This window comes from Larus michahellis, chromosome 8, assembly GCF_964199755.1.
Source record: "Larus michahellis chromosome 8, bLarMic1.1, whole genome shotgun sequence".
Taxonomy (NCBI): Eukaryota; Metazoa; Chordata; class Aves; order Charadriiformes; family Laridae; genus Larus; species Larus michahellis.
The window spans coordinates 30,131,510-30,155,161 of record NC_133903.1 but is presented as its reverse complement, the minus strand read 5'-3'; the positions used below and the strand labels follow the sequence as shown (position 1 = coordinate 30,155,161).

Below are 23,652 nucleotides of genomic sequence, written 5' to 3'. Positions count from 1 at the left end.
AACTTCAGGTAACTCATTCCATTTTTGTATGCGTAAGTGGGGAAACCAGATATTGTAGAAAACATTAGGTGCCTGCACTGTACCTTAGGAAGTGTCTGGGAGAAGGCAAGTATAAGAGAGACAAACAGGACCACCAGATAAAAGTTTGTTTAGCACTGCAAATAAGTATTACCTGGATAAACCTGACACTCTGTGCGTACTGGTGAATATTAATTCTCTCCTTTCTTTGATGGGCCAAGCTTATGGTGAGGCATACTGGGAATGCTTTGTTTTGGTGAGCACTATCCTCACCGATCACCAGGAGAGAAATGTATTTCCCAGTGTGTGGATATATTCGGTTGACCCCCCCCAGCTGCGCGATACACTCTGCATCACCCCACTCCTTTTGTTCAGGAACAAGGTGCTAAAACAGGCAAGGGTTGTGGTCAAATAATACTTAGTTTGCTGAAAACACAAGAGGGAAAATGTCATTGTAAACAACAAATAAAGTACAGAACTTGTCTCTGAGTTGCAGTTTGTTTTTCTACCACTACTGGTGGTATTAGCTTATATTATCTGCCACACTGTTCATTATTAATGAGGGTGTTAGTGGCGATTGTGGGTAGCAGAAGCAGCTCTACCAGGGCCACGACTGAAGAGATGACCTGAGGATTCCTGCATTGCTTAGTGTGTATGTGGCTGTACGGGAGAAAGGAAAACAAGCAGTGAAAGAACAGAAAATTGGCAAGACTGACATCTTGGAAAAAAAGAACTCGGGGATGACAGGGGTATTTTTGATGAAAGTCCTGTTTTAAGATACGCTTTGAAGGAATTACAAATCTTTCTTCCACTTGTGTGTTCAGTGCAGGTTCTCCAAGCGGCTGCAGCGGTGTACGGCAACACCTGTCCTTGTGGATGAGGAGTGCAAAAGCACAAAGCTTTCCTTCCAGTGCCAGTGTACTGAGGTGGGGTGTGAGAAACTTCATGGAGCCAGTCTCGTCTACAGAAATGCTGCTAAAATGCAGCAGAGCGAGGAATAGGACCGGGAAAGATATGTGTCTGGCAGCCTTATCATGATACTTGAGAAAAAGCAAGCACGGGCAGCTGCAGACATAAAGCTGTTTTATGTACAGCTATTCCTGGGGAAGACGGAGCACCTCCACACGTTGCTTTTGGCCTTCACGCGAGACTGCCTGCTCCATCGTGCAAAGCACATCTCTGCCTGCGTTTGCTCACCAAGACAGCTCCCATTTTTCGAATCACATGGACCCAAATCAGCAGAGCCTAACTGTCAGGGATCTGCCTAAACAGAAAGGCTGAATGATGTTTACAATTCTGCAGTTAGATAAAGAAATCCAAATAGCTATGGGAAACCAAACTGAGAGGCCCTTGCAGCAAAAGATTTTACATAACAGGCACTACAGCCCTCCTTGAGCAAGGGACTAATCATGAGGTGTGGTGGAGCATCGCCTTCATGTATTCGATACCTTAGTAATAGCTGGTAAAACACTCCAGAAAGAGGAGGAATGAGCATGGAGTTCTCTGACAGTCACCTCTGAGAAAAAGGGCTCTGAATGCTGCTGCCTTCCACATTCCAGACCTCACAGGAAACAACAAGTTATCAAAGGACACCCAGGAGCCTTTCTAATTTTTGGTGCCATGCCACTTCATTATTTCTGAATTTTGTTGGCTGTACTAAAACCGCTGTGAAAAACAGATCCACGTGAGGTGGCAGGCATTCTGCAAGGCAACTTCCCTTGAAATTAGTCTTTTGAGGAGTATGTGATACCTTCTTTCAAGTAAATGTTCATTCTTTAGTATCTGCCTAAAGGTTATGGCTTACACTTTCTGCAACAATCCACAACAGAGAAGGTGCAGTCAGGGATGTTAAGGCTCCACGGTGAATAGCTACAGTTGCATGCATGTGGAAATCCGGCTTTCTGACTGCAACTACCAGCGAGGTGGTCAGGAAAATAACGGCACAAATAATTATACTTTCAGTGTTGTGTTCATGCTTTCACTTGAGCACAAAGCAGGGCTCCTGACATTGGTGCTGCCAAGCCTGAGCTGGGACCCATCTCTGTTGGCATTACCTGGTCCAGGTCATTCCGTAAGGCAATTTTGCTCGTTACAAGCTCATGGGCAAGGTCATCGTTCTCCTGCTCCAGCCGCATGCTTGCTTCTTGGAGCCTGCGGTTTTCCCTCTGCACAAAGAAAGGAACAACCAGAAAAGGAAGTTAATCCTTATCAATATTAAAGAGCAATAAGTGAGTATATTGTGTCTGTAAAACACCAAGAAGGCAAGAGTGCACATTAAGACAGGACTGCTGCTCTGGGAAACAACAGTGAATTAAGCCAGCAGTGCAGATGCAGCGATTCCACTTACATCCCAACGGTTATGTCTGTGTCATGTGACACGCTGATTGTAGGGTTTTTCTCTGTCAAAAGTAAACACAGTCCTCTCCACAAAAGCACTTGGTTTCTGCTTGCTCATCATCGAAAGAAATTAGGCAGGTAAAATCCCACCCAGCAGCAGTGAACAGGGACCAATTAAGAGTTACTCATACTAATGTTTCCAATTGAAAGTAAAAAGCTGTCCTGCTCCATTTTACAAAATTTTGTCTGCAGGAATCCAGAAAAATAGTCCATTTTGTAGATGACATAGTGCCAACTTCCCATCTTCTGTGGGACAGTAAAGAACAGCATTTAGTGGGGAATTCCTACAGCTCGTATAACGCGTATCGCCATTTGTAGCTTGTGCCAGCAACAACAGTGCACCTTTTACAGGACACCTGCTGTGAGAAAGTGCCAGATGGAGAGGGGACCTCGCTCCCTGAGCGCAGGCCCCAAACCTGCTCCGTGGGCAATGCAGGGCAGCACGATGTGCAGAACTCTGAGACTGCAGGCTCTGGTCCTTGCAGCACCGCGCTCCCTGCCCACCCCACACAGGCAGACACAACTGCACAGAGCGCTCACTAGGGCAGGTAAGGACGCTGGAGAAGAGCAAACATGTTTTTGAAAGATTAAGTTTCAGTGAAAAATCAGCTTCAGTGACTGTTCTTCAAAGGCTGAGAAACAAATTCCTATTCAAGAGATGTCTGTAGGTCAGTGAACTTCCAGGAGTCCACATCAAATGCACATCTTCAGAAGAACCCAGCCAGGTGGGACAGATTGAGGTGCCGCCCTCTAACGGATTTTAAGAGAGCAAAAAATGTGCTGGCCTTCAGTCACACAATGACCATGTATCTTTCGTACCAAAAGATGGCAAAGGGAACCTGTGCACTATGGAAACTCAAGGAAAAATACTGAGTTCACGTGGGAACTCACAGGTGGAGGAACAATAACCTACATGCTGAGATTTCAAAAAGGACCTGTGCGCACTTGAAAGGTAAGTTATGTTCCCCAAGAAAAACAGTAAAAGTGAATAAATATCAGCACTTAAGACAGCAAAAAATTTCCAAGAGTTGTTCAGTGAATGCCTTGCTACAAAATGTGGTTGCTTTGCATAAGCGTGTTATTCACCTGGCGTCACTTCCTCCTGCTCACCAGCTATGCTCAGGTATTTTTTTTCTTACCAAACTCACCACCATGAAACTGCAACTTTCATTTCTGTCGCAAGAAGATTTTGCATGCTTGTCTTCAACAAAAAAGGACAACTATGGCCCTAAGAGGATGCTAAAAAAGGTCTCCTCTTTGTGGGAGCTTCCTCTGTGGCAGGAAGCAGAACCTCTGCAAATACTCTCTCCTTAACGTGACCCCATTGTGCAACTAGACTATGCACTGCCCTGTACAGGAAAGTAAGTTTCTTTCCTTTCCAAAAGATTGTACTTTAAATAACTTGTTTTGTTACAGAAACTGTAAGTAAAACACTTCTGTTTTAACACAGTTAAAATACCCACTGCTAAAAGACACATAACTTTGGGGAGCTTTTTTATTTTAATTGCACTGTGTTCTGTTTGGGACAAGGAATTTTTAAAAATAAAATTCTTCTGTAAGGATGATATAAATTTTAAAGTATAAAACCAAATTGCAGTCTTTAATAATAATCATCGTCATCATTTTTAAAGGCTCTAGCATGTCTTTATTTCTGTATCTTATTCAGACCATCTTGGAAATGTTGATTTTTATAGACACAGCTCTGCCAGTGAGCAGTTGTCAGAGAGTGACTTGAGTTCACCTAAAACTGGGACCAGATCAGAACGGAACTGCTGCCAGGTGCTGCGGCACCAATACCTTTTCAGAGGGATGTTGCTTAGAGGGAGAAATCAGCAAATTCTTGAGACTTCCACATAATAACCCAGAAAGGAGTTTGCTTTAACATTTTTGCTATGCTTTTGCCAAAAGCTTCAGTGTCTGCAAAGCAAGCCGCACAATGTGAAGTTCGAAGTTCCTGCTTTGCATTCGCAGACAAGTGGGTAAGCAAGCTATGTGGTTGGAAATGCGCTATCCTCCTCTTAAACGAGAATTTACATGGCACGTTTTTAGTAAGTTAAAGATCTCTTACCTTGGGCATCCAGTCAATAGCTAAGAGATGCTTTTACCTCGTTCACCATACTTTTAATTTCCAGCTGAAAGTCTCCTAATAGGGGCACCTTTACTCTTCCTCCACACAGGGCAGTATGTGCGATTAGATGGTTTGTCTTTTCCAGCTCCTCCCCCCAGATCTAGCAGTGAAAAACTGCCTCCTTCCTCAGGAGGAAACTCTTAATCTGCTTAAGTCTAAATAAAACCTAACGTTACACAGTAAAGACAAAAATAGCAAATAGCTCCTTCCATATGTAGCAAACTATTTCCAATGGCTCTGAAATATTTACAGGGCTTTATAAAAATACAACTCGCAATGGCATAAAGTTCAACAGATGGAGATGGTTCGTTACAGCAGGACTCGCATCACAGACAGCGTTTTGTAACCTGGCATAAGCCAACTCGTCAGACCTGCTGGTCGTCCTTGATGTAAACAGACAGCTTCCTGCCTTTTCTCGACACACCACCGACAATTTACTGACTACAACAACAATTTCCTTCTCTTCAGCATCGCTCAGTTTCTACGGTCAGGAAAATAAGAGATTCCTCTTTCCGAAATTCCTCCTTCCTGTTACAAAAAGCAGCTGGTGAACTCTGGTTAGCTTTTAAAAGGAGGATACTGCATTTCCAAAAGGGACAAACACCGCTGATACATACAAACACAAATAAACTTACCTCCTGTAAAGTCACAGACCAAATACTGCTTTCAACCATTGATGTAAAAGACAGTGAAAACAGGATATAAAATATTTTTTAATGCCAACAAAGACAGGGAAAAAAAAAAGTCGCTGATTCTTCAGTGGTTTTTTAGTTCTGACTTTTAAAAAGGATATACTCCAGCTTCCATCACACACTGGACGGAAAGAAGGCAAATTTGAAGCAGCAGACAAGCCTCAGCTCAGGAAGGCTGAAAGGCTGAACTCCACCCTCTGCTCCCCTCCAGCCAGCCCCAAGGAGCAATTCCTGACAAGATTAGTGGCGATGATGCATCCTCTCTGTGCTGCTACTCAAGCAGGGTGTAACGAGTCACAAACCTTATTAAGCAATTCAGTGTCACATTTTCTGGATGAGCAAACACCAGATCTTTGGGCGTGAACAGATCCTCAGCGGTGGAATGAAAATACTGATTAAAATGCACTTTTCTAGATGTGAGCAAACAGGTCTTCGTAAGCCCATTGGAAAGGGGTCTTGATTGTGGAGGAGCTCTGAAGGAAAAACTTGCAACCTCTATCTAGAAATGCAAAAGGCTTTTACAGCAAACTATCCAGGAAAACTTCTCATGAGAAGCAACCCAGAGGCTCCTGGAGTGGTTTGTGTTTTCTGTTGGTTGACTCTGAAGCAGCACTCCCAGAAGTGCCCCAGCACACTTTTCCTACAAACCACAAGTGAACAATGATCCACATCAAGAGTTAAGAATCTTAAGTTTTTCCTCATGACAGTTACCATTCAGTTACTGTGACTCTGAATCAAAATGACCAGTGTATTATTTTTTGCTTCCACTTCAAACACCCAAAAGGCTGTTATGTCCAAATTGCACATTTATTCAGACAGACAACTTCTCCATTGCACAACAAGGTCCACAGAGAAAAAACACGTTTCTACTCTCAGAACAGAACTGTGTGCACAAGCAGGGTCTGCTTGCAAAACTCCAGCCCTTCTTTTATGGTTATATCCTCTTTGTTTTAAATCAAAAAGTCCCAAGCCCAACTCCGGCAGTTTCTCATCAAGTCAACCAAAACCCTGTTACATGAGATGTCCTCAAACACAGAAAAGAAACCCCATAATACATAGAAAAACATCAGTCTCAACTATATTGCTATTTTTTCTGCACATGCACTTTTATTCCTGGCTTCTATAGGCAATTTGTAATTTATTTTTACCAAAACTCATGAAATGTGGTGACAAACGGCAATTTAGAACATATTTACTTTTGCACCTTTTAAAAATCTATCTGACAAAAATGTGATAATTTGTTATAAGCAATGGAAAATAAAGTGAAAGGGTGTCCATAAAAAAAAAAAAATTAAACTTTTCCTAAACAATACTTGTAAACACAGAAGGAAATAAACACCCAAAATAATGGCACTGTTTAATACTGTTCTTTTGGAAAGTCAAATCACAACCAACATGTAAAATATGAGCTGGGCAGGAACGCCTGTGGCACGTAACGCAGCTTATTGTAGCACGTGAACTTAACCAGTCAGGAAAACGCAACTGGTTAATGGCAGCCTGAGGAGAGTTTGGGGCCGGTGGGACTGGAGGAGGCTCTGTCCCTGCCCTCATGCAGGAAGCGTCTCCCCCACAGGGGGCTGCTGGGCTCAGCCCCCGTCCCTGTGCCTGGGAACACCCCCAGGACCAGGGCGGTGGGAAGGAGCAGAAGCAGGGCCGTGCTCTCACACCGCTCTGCTTCGCTCCTGGTCTCATGGACGCCCGGCTGAAAGTCAGGCCCACACACGAGAGCTGCGTCAGCTCCCACGAGTTCCTCGCACTGCCGGCAGCGCAGCAGGGACGCACCGGTGGGGAGACAGCTGCTCAGCAGGGGCCGTGGCAGCGGCTGCTCCCGCCCCAGCGCCACGCACAGCCCATCATCTCCTCTCCCAACAGTCCGTCAAGCCATTTCCACTGAGGACCAGGCCGCAGGGAGGTGTCTTACTCAAGACATCCTTCATCACTGCAACTCCGTGCCAGCGTCTCTGTGGTCCTGACAAATCTCTATCGGCAATAAAAACACTAACACACCACAAACACCACAAACAACTATAACTAAAGCCTGCTTCCTTCTTGACCTATAGAGGAATATGCTGCAGGGATCTCCACTCCAGCGATCCCATCCAAGAAACATCCCCTTCCTGGGCAGCAAACCAAGACCTTGTTTTGTTCTGGGGAGAGAAACTGTAAAAATGACGATGATGTCAGCCCTCGGGGCACAGCCCACACAGAGGGAGCGAACAGCAGCGTTGCGCTCAGAGGCAATACTGGCTTTTCAGCAGCGTAGACTCAGTCCTTTCCCAAACCAAGCCTGGCTGGGCAAAGTCTAGCCCCGATGCTGCCAAATTGAACTGCATTCCTAAACACACGGGCTGCAGAGCGATCACTTAAGGGACATGCAAAATTGGCTCTCCACTTTCTGCCTGCGAGGATCCACACAGCTTGTGTTTCTTGCTGCCCTTTGGAAACACTCTTGAAATGTCGATTCCTACCAACCTCAGCTTGACACATTAATAAAATCAAACAACAAGACAAGGAACAGAGAGCACTCACAAGCATTTCTCCGTGACACCCATCAGCTGAAGAATGCGTCCGAACTTTGAACTTAATGTGCACCTAACCAGTTACAGGGGCTCTCTCTAATCACAGCCTCGCTAAGAGGATCAGACCCAATCCAGCTTAATAAAAAAAAAAAAATTAAAAAAATCACACAATAGGTTTTGAAAGTGCAAGCCAAAACCCCAGGCTGTGATCTTGACTGTGACAGTGACTCGCATGAACAGTGGCCAAAGAGTCACTTTCTATATCCTCATTTGCAGCTTGGGGATAATGTTCTTCACCATCCAGAGCCCAAGATTAACTAGTTAATATGCTTCCACAGAGGTTTAACGAAGCTTTATTTGTTTTCTAAATATTATTTAAATTCCACAGTACTGAACCACTAGGAAAATACTTAGTCAGCAGCAAGTTGTGTTTTTTTCTAAATAGGTGATACTCACTATTCACTCTCAGCTGCTACAGCAATCCCAGTTCTCACAAACAATAAAATCTACAACCTTTGACATCAAAAGAACTACACTCAAAACATAATTTTTCACAGGTAGATACTTAAAAAAAGGTCAGTTTTACTTTCTCTGTACCTGTAACTTTATCTTGTCACATTTATGAATTATGGCATAGTCTTTCACTACAGATTTTCACACTGTGGTTTCCTGAACATGGTGCACTTTCCTTGTGTTCACAGACCACGTAAACCTGTTGCGCCCTGTATGATTATTTACTGCTCCACACTCCTTGTAGACTCCGTACCAACTGCAATGTCACTTAACATATTAAGGCACAATGAAGAACAGCAAGAAAACAGTACAGGTGTATATAAGCAATGACAGTTCCCAGCTAACCTGGGCAATGGGCAGTAAAGCGCTTCATCTCTGGCAGCTTCACCTGAAGATAACTGAATTTTTCCAAACAGGGTAAGCAATAAACGGATCCTGAACACTAAGTGAAATATATGCCTAGAGGCAGAGCCTCCATCACACAAAACACGATGGCAACAGAATGTAGCCGTGACAATAAAAGCAAATACATTGGAAAGATAAGCAATGATGATCCAAAATTAAAGAACTATTCTTTTTGGGTGAACTATCAAGCCATCGTATTAATAATTGAACTTTTATTTCTCTGCTGCTTTAAAGCAGGATATTTATTGCTATTAATTCTATTGCAGTAGTACCTTGGGACCACAGGAGAGCTCCGGGTCCCACTGTACTAGACATTATGTTAACAAAAAGTTACTAACGCTTAGAATAAACAGAGATGAATAGCAAGGATCATATCAGTCAAGGAAGAGTTCATCTTCCAAAAGTCTCTGTGGATGCCACTGCACACAGCTTGTGCTAGAACAATGTGTATTTTCTCCTTTTTGTGTCTGTAGCTGAGAATCACCCTTTGTTTCTGCGTCTCATGAAGATCTCCCGTAAAAGTGCAACAGCAGGAGAGTTACCTACAAACATATAAACTGAAAGAAGAAAAATATTATATGTGGCTACTTGCAGATGTCTTGAGAGTTACAAATTGTGACTGAAATAGTCCTGGAAAGAACACTACGTCCAAGTGTTTAAGTGCTTGTTCAAGAAAGGGGGATGAGTTTCACCTGCCACTTAAATTCCCTAAGATCTGCACCGGCATATCCCCGAGAGGTGAGCGCGGTACGTGCACCTCTGCAACCACGTCACTCCCCACGGGATTCAGCAGTGAAACAGGTTCCCACAGAGCATCTCCCATACCTTGTATCTGTCCATCGGATCTTCCTGCTGCAGCTGGCTCTCTCGCATTGTTTGGTATTCTCTCTCATATTTCTTCAGCTTCTTTGTTGGCACCTGGGGAACACATTTGAAAAACATGCATTTAAAGATTAAAGAAACACCGGAAAGGCTGTCTGAAAGCTCTCCTTGCAAACAGGAAGCCAAGGAAGTGCTGGAAAGCTGCTGCTGAAGTAAAGTCACTCCCCATTGCCCCCCCTTCCCTGCTCAGCAAGCCATGTCAAACACTTAGCAATACACTTCACATCGACAGAAATCTTTCTGTGCCTACTACTGTTAATTATTCAAATATTTAACGGAAAACAAGAGTGAAGTACAGACATTTTAATAAGACTAACATGAAGAAAAAAATGCGTGAACAGGAGTGAGAGAACAGGGAAGAGGAAAATACGCTTTAATAGGTATGAATCAACAAAACAATGTCCTAGCAAGAAAACTGTTAAAAGTGAGATTAGAAGAAAGGTGCGCGCATGCAAAAGGACTTGGCAATTCCCTGGGGGAGATCAGAGTAATGTTTTTTTATTGCTGAAAGAGTGTTAATATCTAAATTATAGATTGTGACCAATGCCCTCGTGCAGTTTGGCATCAGACTCCTCTGAGGCCAAGGTGGAGATGCTGCAGTGCTCGCTGCCAGCCGCAGCAGGGAAACAGTGAGGCGACTACACAGAAATCACAAGCAAATTCGGTAAACAACCATGAAGAAAGGTGAAGTCCCAGACAGCTTGATTTCTGGGAAACCACAGCTTCAACTTAAATCAAGGTACACCAAGAACACCTGTGTTTTTTTAAACAAAGCACAGAGATCCTGTGCTTTACTTTCACCTTTTAGTTGGGCACCCTGTGCTACATGAGCGATCCCATCTTTCTCTGGAGACTTTGATAGCATGACTGTCCCCACCATACAACAACAAGCCGGCCCTGCTAAGTGTTGGCTGGCAGCCGGAGAGATCCCAAACATGATGCAGCATCATGACTTGTAAACATATGCTTTTCCTGGATCTGTTATATATATATATATATATATATATATATATATATGTCTGTTCCTCTTGCCAATATCGATCGTGTCTAGCTGACTCCTGGTGTGAGGACATGCCACTGTCACCTTGCCTTAGGGCAAAACATTGCTGCCACTGAGCAGAGATACGAGTTTATGTGTACTTTTGGGTGTTGTTTTTCCCTTTATTGGTTTTCAACCTAATACCTCCTTCCTCTGCAATACAGGAAGGGACCAAGCAAGTTCTCAGCGTCACTGCAGAGGCCTCTGGGAAGTACAGGTAGAAAAAGCGAAACCCATGATCTGCAAAGCACAGTGACAGTGAGCATGAATAAAGCAGCACTAACACCCATAATTACTGATGTAATATTAAACCAACCCCCCTAAACAAAGCAAAGAGAAAAGGGTAAACATAAAAACATGAAGCACTTTGGACAAACACAGAAGACAGTTTCACTTTGTTGACTTTTAATAGTGCAAAACACAATGAAATGAAACTAACTCAGAGACGCTTTTGTACCTTTCAACTAAGCAACCTTAAAGATGGGAACCCCGCCCGTTTTGTCTTAGCTGCAACTTGAAACTGTTGAGGCTACTTAATATTTAAGAATAAGAAATCATTTCAGAGTAGTATTTTAAACGAAGCCAAGCAATCACACATCCGAAGCCTGATCCCTCCATGGTGCTCACTGGGATCGTATTCAGAGCAGCAGATCAAGGCTAGAGCGTTATGAGGACACCCTCCAAACCTCCTTCTCCTGGGCTGTTGTGCAGTTTTGTGCTCCAATATGCCACCAGCAGAAAATAAAGATAAATATGAGGGAGAGATTGTGGCACAGTATGGCAAAAAGGTGCAACGTTTGTCTAACTCAGAAGATGATCTGTTCAACCAAAGATTTGCCTAAGTCTTGATGCTTTTCAATAAAGCCTTTAAAGTACATGTAAGAATTAAGTCTTACTACAAAGAGAGACAAGCCTCCCATTCACACAGCCACACAAATGCTTCAGTAAGAATCCCACTGTCTGAAGGAACAAGGAGATGTAAGATTTATTTTTTTTTTTTTGTAAATAGGGAGAAAAGAGTGGAAAGCAAAGGTAAAAACTGCACAATCACAATCCTTTCCCCCCCAGCAGTTCCCCCATGTTTATGCAGAGGTGCCGTATGCACCCCAGCCCGGTGCCAGCTGTCAGGGACTGTCTCCACTGACCACCGCAGCCACCACCAACAGCTTCGCCTTTACAGCTGCCCAGAGCAGCATCACCATTTTCCCTTTAACCACAAGATCTGCTTAAATTACTTGTGAACAAAAATCGTAGTTCTCTCTATAGTCCACAAGATACAGGCAAAATACAGCATAAAGGTAACGATGTAAGAGACTCTTACCGAGAGAGGAGGAGGGATATAAAGCACTGCTGTGACCCAAATGCCTACGCTGAGCACTGTGCCACAGCTGTCCCTCACCAGGCTGAGCCTGTGCCTGAAGAGGTGACCGCTGCTTCTTGGCGACAGCCTCACACGCAGCAGCAGCTCTCCTTCCTCATTTTTTAAATGTTAACTTTTTAAGCTGCACGAGAGGAGCCTTATTTCTCTGGTTTCATCTTATTTTCTTATTGAGATGAGGCAGAATTTAACTTGCACAGAGTCTCTTTGGCACTTAATCATCTGCTTCAACACCACCAGAAACTAACCTGAACACCTCACATCAAAAACCTTAGGAAAGCAGGGGAGAACGAGAGTCGGCCGCTTCATTTAACTCTGCTCTCCACTGTCTTCACAGCCCCTGCTCCCACTCGCTGACAATTAACCATTTCTTAATGCCTGGTAACTCTTCCCGCCACCTGTTCTTATCTGTCCATTCTCCTTTACTTTCTTAAATTTTAATTCATAGCAGCTCTGTGGCTGCATGAGGGATAAAGTGTCTCTTTCACCACCACAGGAGCTGCCCACGAACACTGCAGCCGTGGCCTGGGATAAGGGACGTGCCCGGTATGTGCTCCAGCAAGCAAACAGCCTGGCAACACTTTCCTACCCATGATAACAGTCAGTAATACCTGAAACAGGGATCAAATCACAAAAGGAGTAAGCATCAGGGTGTAAGGAAGTATCTTGTGACACAGAAAATGGCTTCTGTGCTTGCTGAAAGAATATCAACTTCTGCGCATTAGTATCTATTTATGCTACAACTTTTAACTGCAAAGTACTTAAACTCAGTGAAAGTCTATCCTAAGGGTTGGGGGAGGAGGAGAAAATTCCTATTAGGAAACCAGTCCATACTAATCCACTTATCCCATAAAATATAAACTTGAGCAGGTATGCTTAATAACTTTGGCAGGGACTATGCTTCACTGTTACTGTCTATTCAGCCACATTACTCAAAGGAGTCTGATAATTTATTACAGCACTTTCTTCTGGGTATACACTAATAAAACGAAAAAAAAAATATATTTAAAAGCCCATTTCCATATTCCCCAATTTAAATCCCTGAAACGGTTTGTGAATTCAACAAGGGACTTCTCTGTAAGCCCTTTTGTAAGTAAGTGCAGAGCACTAGCTATGCTTCAATCTTCATGGATTGCTCCTGAACAAAGTGTGCTCATAAATTTTCTGTAAAAGCTTCTGCAATATTGATTTCTTCTTTCTTTAACACCATCGGGTATATTGGCTAGAACCAACGGTTATCAAATTTAGGAGACTTTTATGGTTTATAAACATTGCTCATCTGTTTATCTCAGTATCTTATCTCCTTGACTCATTTTATTTTATCATGTTCAAGCATAAAATCACGTCACAACTAGTCATACGTTCAGAAAAAGCCATGCGGAGCATCTTAATAAAACATCCACGCAGAAGAACTGAACAATCAAAACCTCTTCCTGAGGAAACCCAACAGGCTAGTGCACTGAATGCTTGAAGGACTCACTGCAGTGAGGCGATACCTGGCAGGTGAGAAACAAAAATACTTTTGTTTTCAGCTGCCCTCCTGTTCAGCCCAGGCTGGGAAGATCCGCTTCACTTTCCCCGGCAATGCTGCACGCTGGCGGCGTGCCGAGCATCGGCATCCGCTCAGCGCCGGGAGACCCCTCCCTCCTTCTGCAATTCCTTCAGCTGTTTACAGACAGTTCAGCCTGACCTCGCTGGACTAATAAATCACACATCTACGGCTCTTTCCTCCGAAATGTTTTATTGCTCTAATGAAGCACGAGCACTCAGAGGAGGTAGTTATCATTATGTTCATTTGACAGCCAAGGAAATGGAAGCAGAGATGTAAAATGATTTCCTGAACATACTGAAGACAGGCAGAGGCTGATCCAGACAGAAAAATCCTATTACCTGATTCCTAATTTCCAGCACCGCCACAATGCCAGACTGAGCAGTATCTCCTTCCCAGATTCCCGCTTCTTTTCTCTATCTAGCACTGCATAAACACTCCAAGAATATATTGTCCCATCACACTAACAATGTAACCAATCTTCTGTGATCTCTGCACTCTTAATATTTTTCCTCCCTAGTTCTCACCTCAATGTGGAAGGAAAAAAAAAAGAAGAAAAAAGCCAATTAACAAAATGTGCAATGCTTTCCTTTCCCATTTTTGAAGCCGGTGACTGACTTTCTGTCTCGCTGGCGATGGATTTGCTTGGTATGTCTGACTGAGGTGGGGGACGGGCACCCCCCCCCCCCAAGCAGGGGTTGTGCTGGTGAGCAATGCAGGAGACCCCGCGCTGGCTTTGGGCAAGCGCCGACAGCGACCGCCGGCCGCAGCCCAGCTCCCCGTTTGGTTCATCCACTGCACGCGTCCCGGGCTGCGGTGCCCGTGAGGTGGCCAGGCCCTCCCCATGAGGTGGCCAGGCCCTCCTCGCGGCTGCAAAGCGGGCCGCTTCCAGGCACAAGTGACAGGGCCAGGACGTGTCCCTCAGCCCTGTCCCAGCCCTGGCCCGCAGACAGGAGCGCCGGCTGCGGGAGGCCCTCACAAACCACCGCGGCCTCTGCCCCTCTCCAGGAGATACCAGTTACGCTTCTGCCTAATTCATTTTCTTCGCGTTATCATTTAAAACAATATCAAAAGCAAGTTAATTTCAAAGCGGCGCTTGGTTCTGCGAAGCGTGTCATGTGAGGGCTGTAAGCTTTGAACAGAACCTCACACAGCAGATTAGCAACAAATTTCAGATCACGAGCATCGTCTCAGTTCACCCTCACCGTTGTTGTATCGATTTGTTCTAGTTAATACTTCATATTTAAAATGACCAAATCAGGTTCAAGGAAGGATAATATAGCTCTATTTAAACACTTCATTAGGCCAAATTGAGGCTTTAATAAAACAAAAACATACAAAGAAAATAACTCAGTGCTCTCCTGCTCTGTGCAGCCATTGCTACGGATAACTGTATCACCCTTTTCTTCAAATGCAGTTGCCAAAAGGCATGAAGAAGTATCTTGCAATGTCTATCACTGGGAATAAGATTCAGAAGTAGATAAGAAATTTGGTTTTCTTTTGGGAGGATGCAGTGATGGCACAGAAAGAACAAAACCCACAGTAACACGTTGATACAACAGACTCGTCTCTTGGATTAGACTTTAAAGGGGGTGAGTGGGACTTCATATTTAGATATTATGCAATACAATCAGAACAACTGTATCTACAATGAGGTGCCACAAGCATGAAATCTGAGAGGAAACAGGACAAATCAAAATTTCTCACAAAACTCTGTTTGCGCTGGGTAGTCTGTAGAGAAGAAAATCTGCAGCACTCATTTGCAGAAAAAATGTAGGGATTAAAATCAGCTGCTACCTAAAGCAAATTCACAAGCTGGAACACAGCTTGAGGAATTCCCACTTCTCCTTTTGTCACTGTGTGGTGAAGGGCGCACTGGTAACAACCTGTTTCACCGCAGGTTTGAAATCGAGCGGAACAGCCCTCATCAGCATCTCACCTCACAACAGCATCACATTCAGGCCCAGACATCCCCCACTCTAAAATACATCATAAATCATAGAATCTTCACGGTTGGAAAGGACCTTTGAGATCATCGAGTCCAACCAAACAACCTACACTCTCTGCCACTAGAGCATGCCCTGAAGCGCCACATCTAGACGTTTCTTAAACACCTCTAGGGATGGTGACTCAACCACCTCCCTGGGCAGGCTGTTCCAGTGCCTGACCACTCTTTCAGTAAAGTAATTCTTCCTAATATCTAATCTAAACCTCCCCTGCCGCAACTTCAGACCATTTCCTCTGGTCCTGTCATTATTCACCTGGGAGAAGAGGCCAACACCCACCTCTCTCCAACCTCCTTTCGGGTAGTTGTAGAGGGCAATGAGGTCTCCCCTCAGCCTCCTCTTCCCCAAGCTAAACATGCCCAGCTCCCTCAGCCTCTCCTCATATGACCTGGTCTCCAGACCCCTCACCAGCCTGGTAGCTCTCCTCTGGACCCGCTCCAGCACTTCTATGTCCCTCTTGTACAGAGGGGCCCAGAACTGAACACAGTACTCGAGGTGAGGCCTCACCAGTGCCGAGTACAGAGGCACGATCACTTCCCTGCTCCTGCTGGCCACGCTATTCCTGATACAAGCCAGAATGCTGTTGGCCCTCTTGGCCACCTGGGCACACTGCTGGCTCACATTAAGCTGGCCGTCCACCAGCACCCCCAGGTCCTTTTCTGCTGGGCAGCCTTCCAGCCACTCTTCCCCAAGCCTGTAGCGTTGCTTGGGATTGTTGTGACCGAAATGCAGGACCCAGCACTTGGCCTTATTAGACGTCATACAGGTTATAATAGGTTAATAACGTCATATGAGGTTATTAAACCTCATAAATCTCATCTAACCCCTGGGTTCGGGGCGGCATGATCAAAAAAGTTTCTGTGAAGCAGCCTCTCTGATGTCATCTGATTGCAGCATGATCCTCATCGCAGCCTGGCTTTGGATGAAGGTGGCTCCACAGTGCTGTTACTCGCTCAAGCTCGTGTGTTACACGCAGCACAATAAAAGCCCCAAGTGTCAGATGCTGTTTTACCATCTATGCCGGCAGGAAGGAGATGTTCCCTGAAATTCCTTGGAAATGTACATTGTGTTGGAGAGATTGTCTGCTTCACGCGTGCCCATCTGAATGCCTGCTGCAGAACAGCATCTCTCTGCACCTCGCCTTTGGGAAAAAGAATGGATAGAAATGCTCTTTTTATATCAGCAAAGCAGCTTGCTCCACACCAGCACACCCAAGTATCCCTTCCTTGCCAGGGGAGAGTTTTGTTCCTCCTGCAACACCACCTCGTTGCCAGCTCTGTAGGTGTTAAGACCTCCTGAAGACAGTCTTCAGGATAACACAAATCTAATTTGAAAGCTGGCTGGAGGCAAAGGAAATCAGCTTTGCTGTGAGTTTTTATTTTTATTTAATTCTTCCATATGAGTCCATTATCAAAATACTTCAGTTGCAACTGAGACACCCACAGGAACTTATAAAAAGAGGGAAAAGGCAGATTGCAAGATTTACAGAGTACCTGCACAATTTGCTGTGATTCAAAATGGCAGCGGCCCCAGTCAGTGATGCTGGATGATTTCTAGCACCAGATCCTTTTGTCAGATTTTAATCTCTACAGTGTACTTCCATTCATCTAAACCTGCTGAACCTGGCATAACACATTGTTCTTCCATAGCCCTGCTGTTTTAAAGATCTGCTTAGTTAGGCTCAATTAGCAATACAGATAACCAAGTTAAAAGAGTAAGCTCAGACCGAGAGATATTCAATAAGCCTCATTGTACAGCAATCCAGTGGCAACCCAGGAAAAGAGAACGAAATTCAGATTCCCTGAACTGTAGCTCTAAACAGCGGCATGTACTTTAGCACTCACCACAGTGCTTGTGTTTGAGAGGCACATATATTGACTGCAGGGGAATCTGCATTTTAAACATAAGGGCTCAAGGAAAGCGTGTTCTGCCTTGTGGCAGAGCTTCTTCAAAACACTCCTTTTCAGATCCCCAAATTGGTTTTCAGCATTCAAAAATTCATTTTCACTTTGAGATATGGAGGGCTTATTATCCACTTCAACTCTATTTGTTTTAGCAAAAAAAAAAAGAGACGCCCTGAGTGGCTCAAAAACAGTGCTTGGAAATGGCTGATTATTTGATATACTTGCAGCTGATGTCAGGCAGCTCACCCAGACAAAAAGTGCTTCCTCTCACGTACAGATAAGGGCTTTAGCATTGAGGTGCACGCCGTGAAAGGAAACAGCTATATCCACTTTGTCAGCAAGCACTCGTTTTGCATTTAAATTGGCTCTGGTCAATAGGAATATTGTTGTTAAGGATACCAATATTTGAAACACTCTAGATGAAAAATATCTGGGTCCAGGCCATTTTTATTACCTGGCATAACTTAACAAGTGCCTGAACAATGACATCTCTGCTACAAAAGACCACATAGGCTAAATGAAACTACCTATATATCCTGAGGCCACAGATGAGGATCAGGTAACAGGGAACTGACACTCTGAGCGCCCTGCTCTGTAAAACACAGTTGTTACGAACAGCAGCGGTTTTTCTATTGCAGAATTTATTCTTTGGTTTGTACCTCATAACGTAACAGTTCCAAGAGGTTTTGTCTGCCTTACACACATACACCTCTTGGTATTCAGCATTTGGTGCTGAATCCTCGGTGACTATGCAAAAATCAGACCCTTGGCTCTCTCCATTTTGAGGGACATCATTCACTCTGATTTAGATCTGCCCGCAACAATTTTAGAGCTTTGCTTGTACTTCTTGGCACATCACAGCAATAGAAGAGAAGGGTGAGCGGGAAGACAAGTGAGGTCTTCACCACCATCCCTGTGACAACACAATCAGAAATTCAGGAAAAAGTCCCCAGTGATTTTCTTGCATCACTCAGCAAAAAACCAACCCATTCCCAATACAGAAAGTAGCTTAGCTGTCTTAGGGGTCTCTTTCCGACCTCGTTTATAGGATGCTGAAACTAACACAGTCCTAGCTCACTATCATGCAATAAGGGAAAATTGCCAACACAAGGCTAGCAACTGGTCAGTAACCAGGTTCAAAATATTGTGTTATCAAGGTTGTAAAGCCTGTCCCATTGAACACATTTAGTCCACAGAGTCCACAGCTTCCAGATAATAAACCCCTGGCTGAATACATCTTCCGAAACCTGCCACGAGACTGGCGAAACCAGTTGCCTGTCCTGACTGTGCTGAGTTATCAAGCCATGTCTTGTCTCCTGTCACACTCCGTGCCCAGCACAAGACGAAAACAAAAATTATACTTCCTGAGATGGAGGATGGGTGCTAGATCAGAACTCTGGACCGTATGCCCCGGTAAACCATACCCATCAGTAAAGAACCTCACAGTATTCTTTGAGCACATGTTCTATGTGTCAATATTATTCACGATCAATTCTTTGTTGCAGTACCAAGAAAACTGTAATGCTGTCACACTTCAAATTTGCAAGTCTGTTTCAATTCACAGTCAGGCTTCTCTGATGTGGGGTGAGGTGCTTGATGCTGAAACACTTCTCATTACTTTTACAAGTATTTCAAATCCACAAGTTACTAAGAGCAATTACTTTTTAGTGTGTTACTCCACTAGCAGAAAATAGATACATTTTCTGTATTAAAGCTGAACCATCATACACTTACATTCAGGACTCTACGATCACTTCTGTTATGTGATGTTATGTGAAATACTTTTATCTATATTTCAGCAACTAACACAACTTTTACCACATCTTCTCAAAAGCCTTGCCTTTTTTCTGCTTGCCCAGCTCCATAAACGCTACTGCTAAAACCCCAAAATAAAAAATAAATTATATAAATCCACACGCTAAATAATCAGCATTTTGAAAATACAAGTGGGACAGTGTCCAACTTCCAAGATATGAGAAACGCTCACCGAAGCATTTGACTGCAATAACTAATCCTTGCCCTGCTCTGTTATCTCTGTAATCCTTCATCTGCTGAGGTTTCCCCAACAGCTTTAAATGAGGCTTCGGGTTTTGCCATATTTGCACCTTCCCACCTCTGTGGTAGCTGCAGAAGGCCTTGGCGCGGGGCTGGCAGGCGGCTGGAGGAAGGGCAGGCCAGGAGAGTTGAAAAGCACTAGTCAGCCATTAATGTGTGCGTGTCAGCGGCTGCTGGGGAGCATCCCCGGGACAGGAACAGCAGCACCGCGCGTCAGCCCCACGAGACACAAAGCAGGCGTACCAATTCACAAACCTGTATGTATAAGGCTGCTTTTGGGGTTTTAAACCTTCTGCTGTTTTAAACCGGCTGCGTTTGCCACCTCACCTGCGTGGGGACCTGCGCTCATCCATCACGTCTAGCTGAGACCCTGTCAGGCTAATCAATTACCAATGAACTCAAGACCTTCCACTTTATCACCTAGCGGGGAAAATCCCAAGAGCACTGACCAAAGCAAGAAGTCTGCATCAGGCAGGAGGGGCTGAAGGCGGAAGACAGAATGTGTCCGTGCTGCCAACTTCAGCTGGAAAACCGAGCTGCTGCTGAGGAGAGCGCCCCACAAAAGAAAGGGCTCCTAGAAAGGGAAAACACCCACTTTTTGCAGAAAAGGAAGCCAAGCATCAACATCTAGCTCCCACTGTTTTCACCCTCTGGTACCAACAGCTGCAAAGAAGAAAGCCCAGTTTTCTTTCCAAGCTTTCTGTCCCATTCCTCTTCCTATGGAAAGGAGGAGACCCTCAGTCTTGGGACAGCAGAATTCAGCATGCCTGACCTGCTATGGAAGCTCAACCTGAGTCTGGACATTCTCTGTGTGCTTGTTCTTCCTTACACACTTCAGATTCTGCGATCTCCTAGGTAAAGGACAAACAAATGCCATGATTTCTTAACTTGGCATGACTTCGGTGACTCTACCTTGTAGCAAAACTACAACGCTTTGTATATACACGGAGCTTTGTCTTGGCGTAACTGAGATGCTACTCTGAAATCAAACCACCTGGATTTTTCTTAGCACAAAAGACAAGCCTACAGCTTTAAAACATCAGTGATCAGCATAACCAACACTCCAGCCAATGTATTTCTTTTTCTAAGTTCATGTTGACACAGCTAGAAGGAAGTAATAAAGAAAAAAACGTGCGTATTGAATAGTGCATGAAAAGCACAAACTGAACAAGATAAAACCCACTGAAATACATTTTCCAACTTTGGCAGTGAATTTATGCTAAAGTCTTCTCAGAACTGGGTTCAAAAAAAGTGAAAATTGTTGTAGACAGTGAAGACAGAATATTTTTAACTAACACATTCACCTACACAAACTTTCTATTCCATCTTCTAGTAACTAAGAAATTAGGTTTCTGTAAAGAGATTAACTGCCTTTTCATCTAGTTTTAGCACTCCTTTCAAGGTTGACGAACATACTGATCATGGAGACACTGACAGAACAGGGATAAATATGTTTACTTTGCATTTGCTATGATTATATACATAGCTTTACTAAGGTGTGATGTATTATATTAATGGCAATCTACAAGAAAAGACAAGTGAGGTAAGAAAGCTGAAGGCTTAGAATTCAGGAGCTTCAGGTCTTCCATTTTCACTTCACTTTCTCATCTTAATTTGATGTCTACTGACTCTAACAGATTTGAAGTGGCTGTGTCAATCTTACCTCACTCACCTGACCTGCGGGGAGACAAATAAGGTAAATGCTACTTTATTCTAATTTAACCATTTCTGCATTTAAATGTTGAAAAAAGGCCTTACAAAGTTAACTCATCAACTGCTCTTTAATTGCAAAGGTTCACACTGATATCCAACACGTCCAAGGTCATTAAAAACTAAAGACCTAATGGACCAATAACGTCTAGAAACTTATTTCAAATGGGCTTGTAATGACAGAAACAGAGTTTCTCAAGTGCCCAGAAAAACTTGTATCGGTTTTCCTGGAATTCTTTTTAAGAAGAAAATGAGGATGCTCCAGAATACTGAAATGTCCTGCTTTTGAATGTTTAATCACAAAGATTCTGTTCTTATTTATAAAATGTTTATTTGAGACATTGCTTAAATAATTCTGCCTTGATCCAATGACAATAAGAGGGCAGCAATAAGAAATGCTTTCAAACATGAAAAGAAACAGAAAATAATATAGGTTATTAATGAGGAACAAATAAAACAATAACTGAAACTAGATGTAGAACAAAAAAAGTTTGAATTCTTTCTTGAGTTTCATTAGGCTGGACTTGATTCTGGAGCATATTGAAAACAAGAGGATTCCTAAGCTTTGTTCATATGCATTAATAATTAGAGCTTGAAAATAATTATAATTCAGACGACTCAATTGTCCGCAAAACAGCTCTGCTCTGTTAGAAACCAGGCTGCAGGTTTTTACGCAGAGCAGAAGTACTGACAGAACTAGCAGATGAGATCTCTGGTCCACCGATGTTCATTTTTAAGCAAATCCTTGAAAACAGCAGAGATTGACTTAGACCAGAAGAAAATCCTGAATTACCAATATTTAAGAACCCAAAAAATCAAACCATCTGGATGACTTTGGCTGGTTAGCTGAAACCCAGAAACCCACAGAAACACCTTGCAGAGCTGATAAGGATCCAGCAGGTAACAAGAGTAGGAATGTAACTGGTTCCACAGCGACATAATTTTATAAAATGTAGGTCCCATTTTATTCTTTATATACAGGTTCGATTGATAAAAGTAACTTCATAGTTGTAACAGTCTTCTCTAGCACTGGATTCACTATCACATGATAGATTTATTTTAAAAAACAAAACAAAACAAAATCCCCAGAAGAGTATCCAATAGCCATAAAGCATGAATTAAAAAGCTTAGGAAATGGGTCAAAAAGCCGCTGTTAAAGGGAATCATTATTCAATGACATTTTTCATTTTGGGTTAATGACATCCTGAAGGGTTCCTTCTGGGACTCATAAAGGATCCAGCACTATCAAACATTACATCAGTGGACTGGAAGTGAAAAATACAGTCCCATTAATAAAATTTGCAGATGACTCATGGATAGAAACAGCAGTAAAGAACAAGAGAAGGACCAGAAAATTGCACACATATATTTGAATTCCTGGAAATAGCTTACCCAAATGCAACGCATCACTGTACGGACTCCTGACCAAACGTATGCAGGGCTTAACTCTACTGCAGCCCGGAGCAGTAGACCTCCAGCTTGGGTTGAACCCCTTGAAGAGATGGGATCAGTCCCAGGGAAGCACTATTTGGACCTTTGCAAAAGTTTAGAAACTTTTGCGCTCTCTGGGAAGAACCACGGGTGGGGGAACGGGAGGCAGATGCTGTGAAAGCAGCCTGCCATCGGCTGGGCAAGACGTAGCTCACCCTCCCGCCTCACTGCCTGGTGGCAAGCTGAACAAAACAACCCTTCAAAAATACGCTCATTTAATTTTTTATATTTTTTTAATTGTAACAGCACCATTCATAACACAGCCCCACAAGCAGCTGCATTGGCACTGTTCAGGAGGCCATGCATTGTGGTGCGGGACTGGGAACAAACTGGTGTGGAGAGAAAGGCAGGAGATCTTGTCACTGAGACCCGTACTGGAATAATGCATGTAGGTCCTGGGAGATTCAGATGGGGGAAAAAAAAAAAAAAGAAAAAAAAAAAAAAGAGGATGCAGAGTAGAGCCACTGAACTGTTCTGCGCAGGGTGTAAATGCCTCTCAGCAGGAGGTTTAAGAGCTCAGGCTCCTCCGTTTGTACAAGAGAGCGCAGACAGCCGAGCTGGTCACAGCATGTAAGTACCTTCACAGGGATAAAATAAGTAATGGTACAGAATGCTGTACTTCGTCACAAAAATGTATGCCAGATCCAAGAGGGGAAGCTGAAACCAGAATGAATCTAAATGAGAAGTCAGAAACATTGTGAACAGCAAGAGATTAACAGATTACCATGGGAAAAGATACCTTCCCCACCTCCTGTTACACTCAAATGAGAGCTGGATGCTTTTCCAGAAGAGCATTTAAGAGAGTTTTTAGTTTTCAAAAAACGCTACTGGAATGAAGTTGGATGAGAGAGATGAAGCTTAGATCATTGAAAGAGGAAGATCTGCCTAGCCTTGACCTCTGTGAGCCAGTGGCAGGATGAACCACGTCTCTTGCTTCCATGCACTTGAACCTCGATGCCAAACATG

General features: G+C 43.6%; 1 protein-coding gene across 15 annotated transcripts in view; it reads right to left on the bottom strand.

Moving 5' to 3' along the window:
- The window catches only part of RABGAP1L (RAB GTPase activating protein 1 like), a 258,432-nt gene that overhangs the window by 5,862 nt on the left and 228,918 nt on the right, over positions 1 to 23,652 (bottom strand). For 9 of the 15 annotated variants that reach the window (XM_074598608.1, XM_074598609.1, XM_074598607.1 and 6 more), the window contains 2 exons: positions 9,498 to 9,590; positions 2,073 to 2,183 (listed from right to left, as the gene is read on the bottom strand). In XM_074598608.1, the coding sequence (XP_074454709.1) occupies positions 2,073 to 2,183; positions 9,498 to 9,590 (204 nt within the window). Of the gene's footprint in view, positions 1 to 2,072; positions 2,184 to 4,483; positions 4,888 to 6,320; positions 9,230 to 9,497; positions 9,591 to 23,652 lie in introns of those variants that run through there. The other 6 variants (XM_074598612.1, XM_074598613.1, XM_074598619.1 and 3 more) reach the window with 2 other exon arrangements.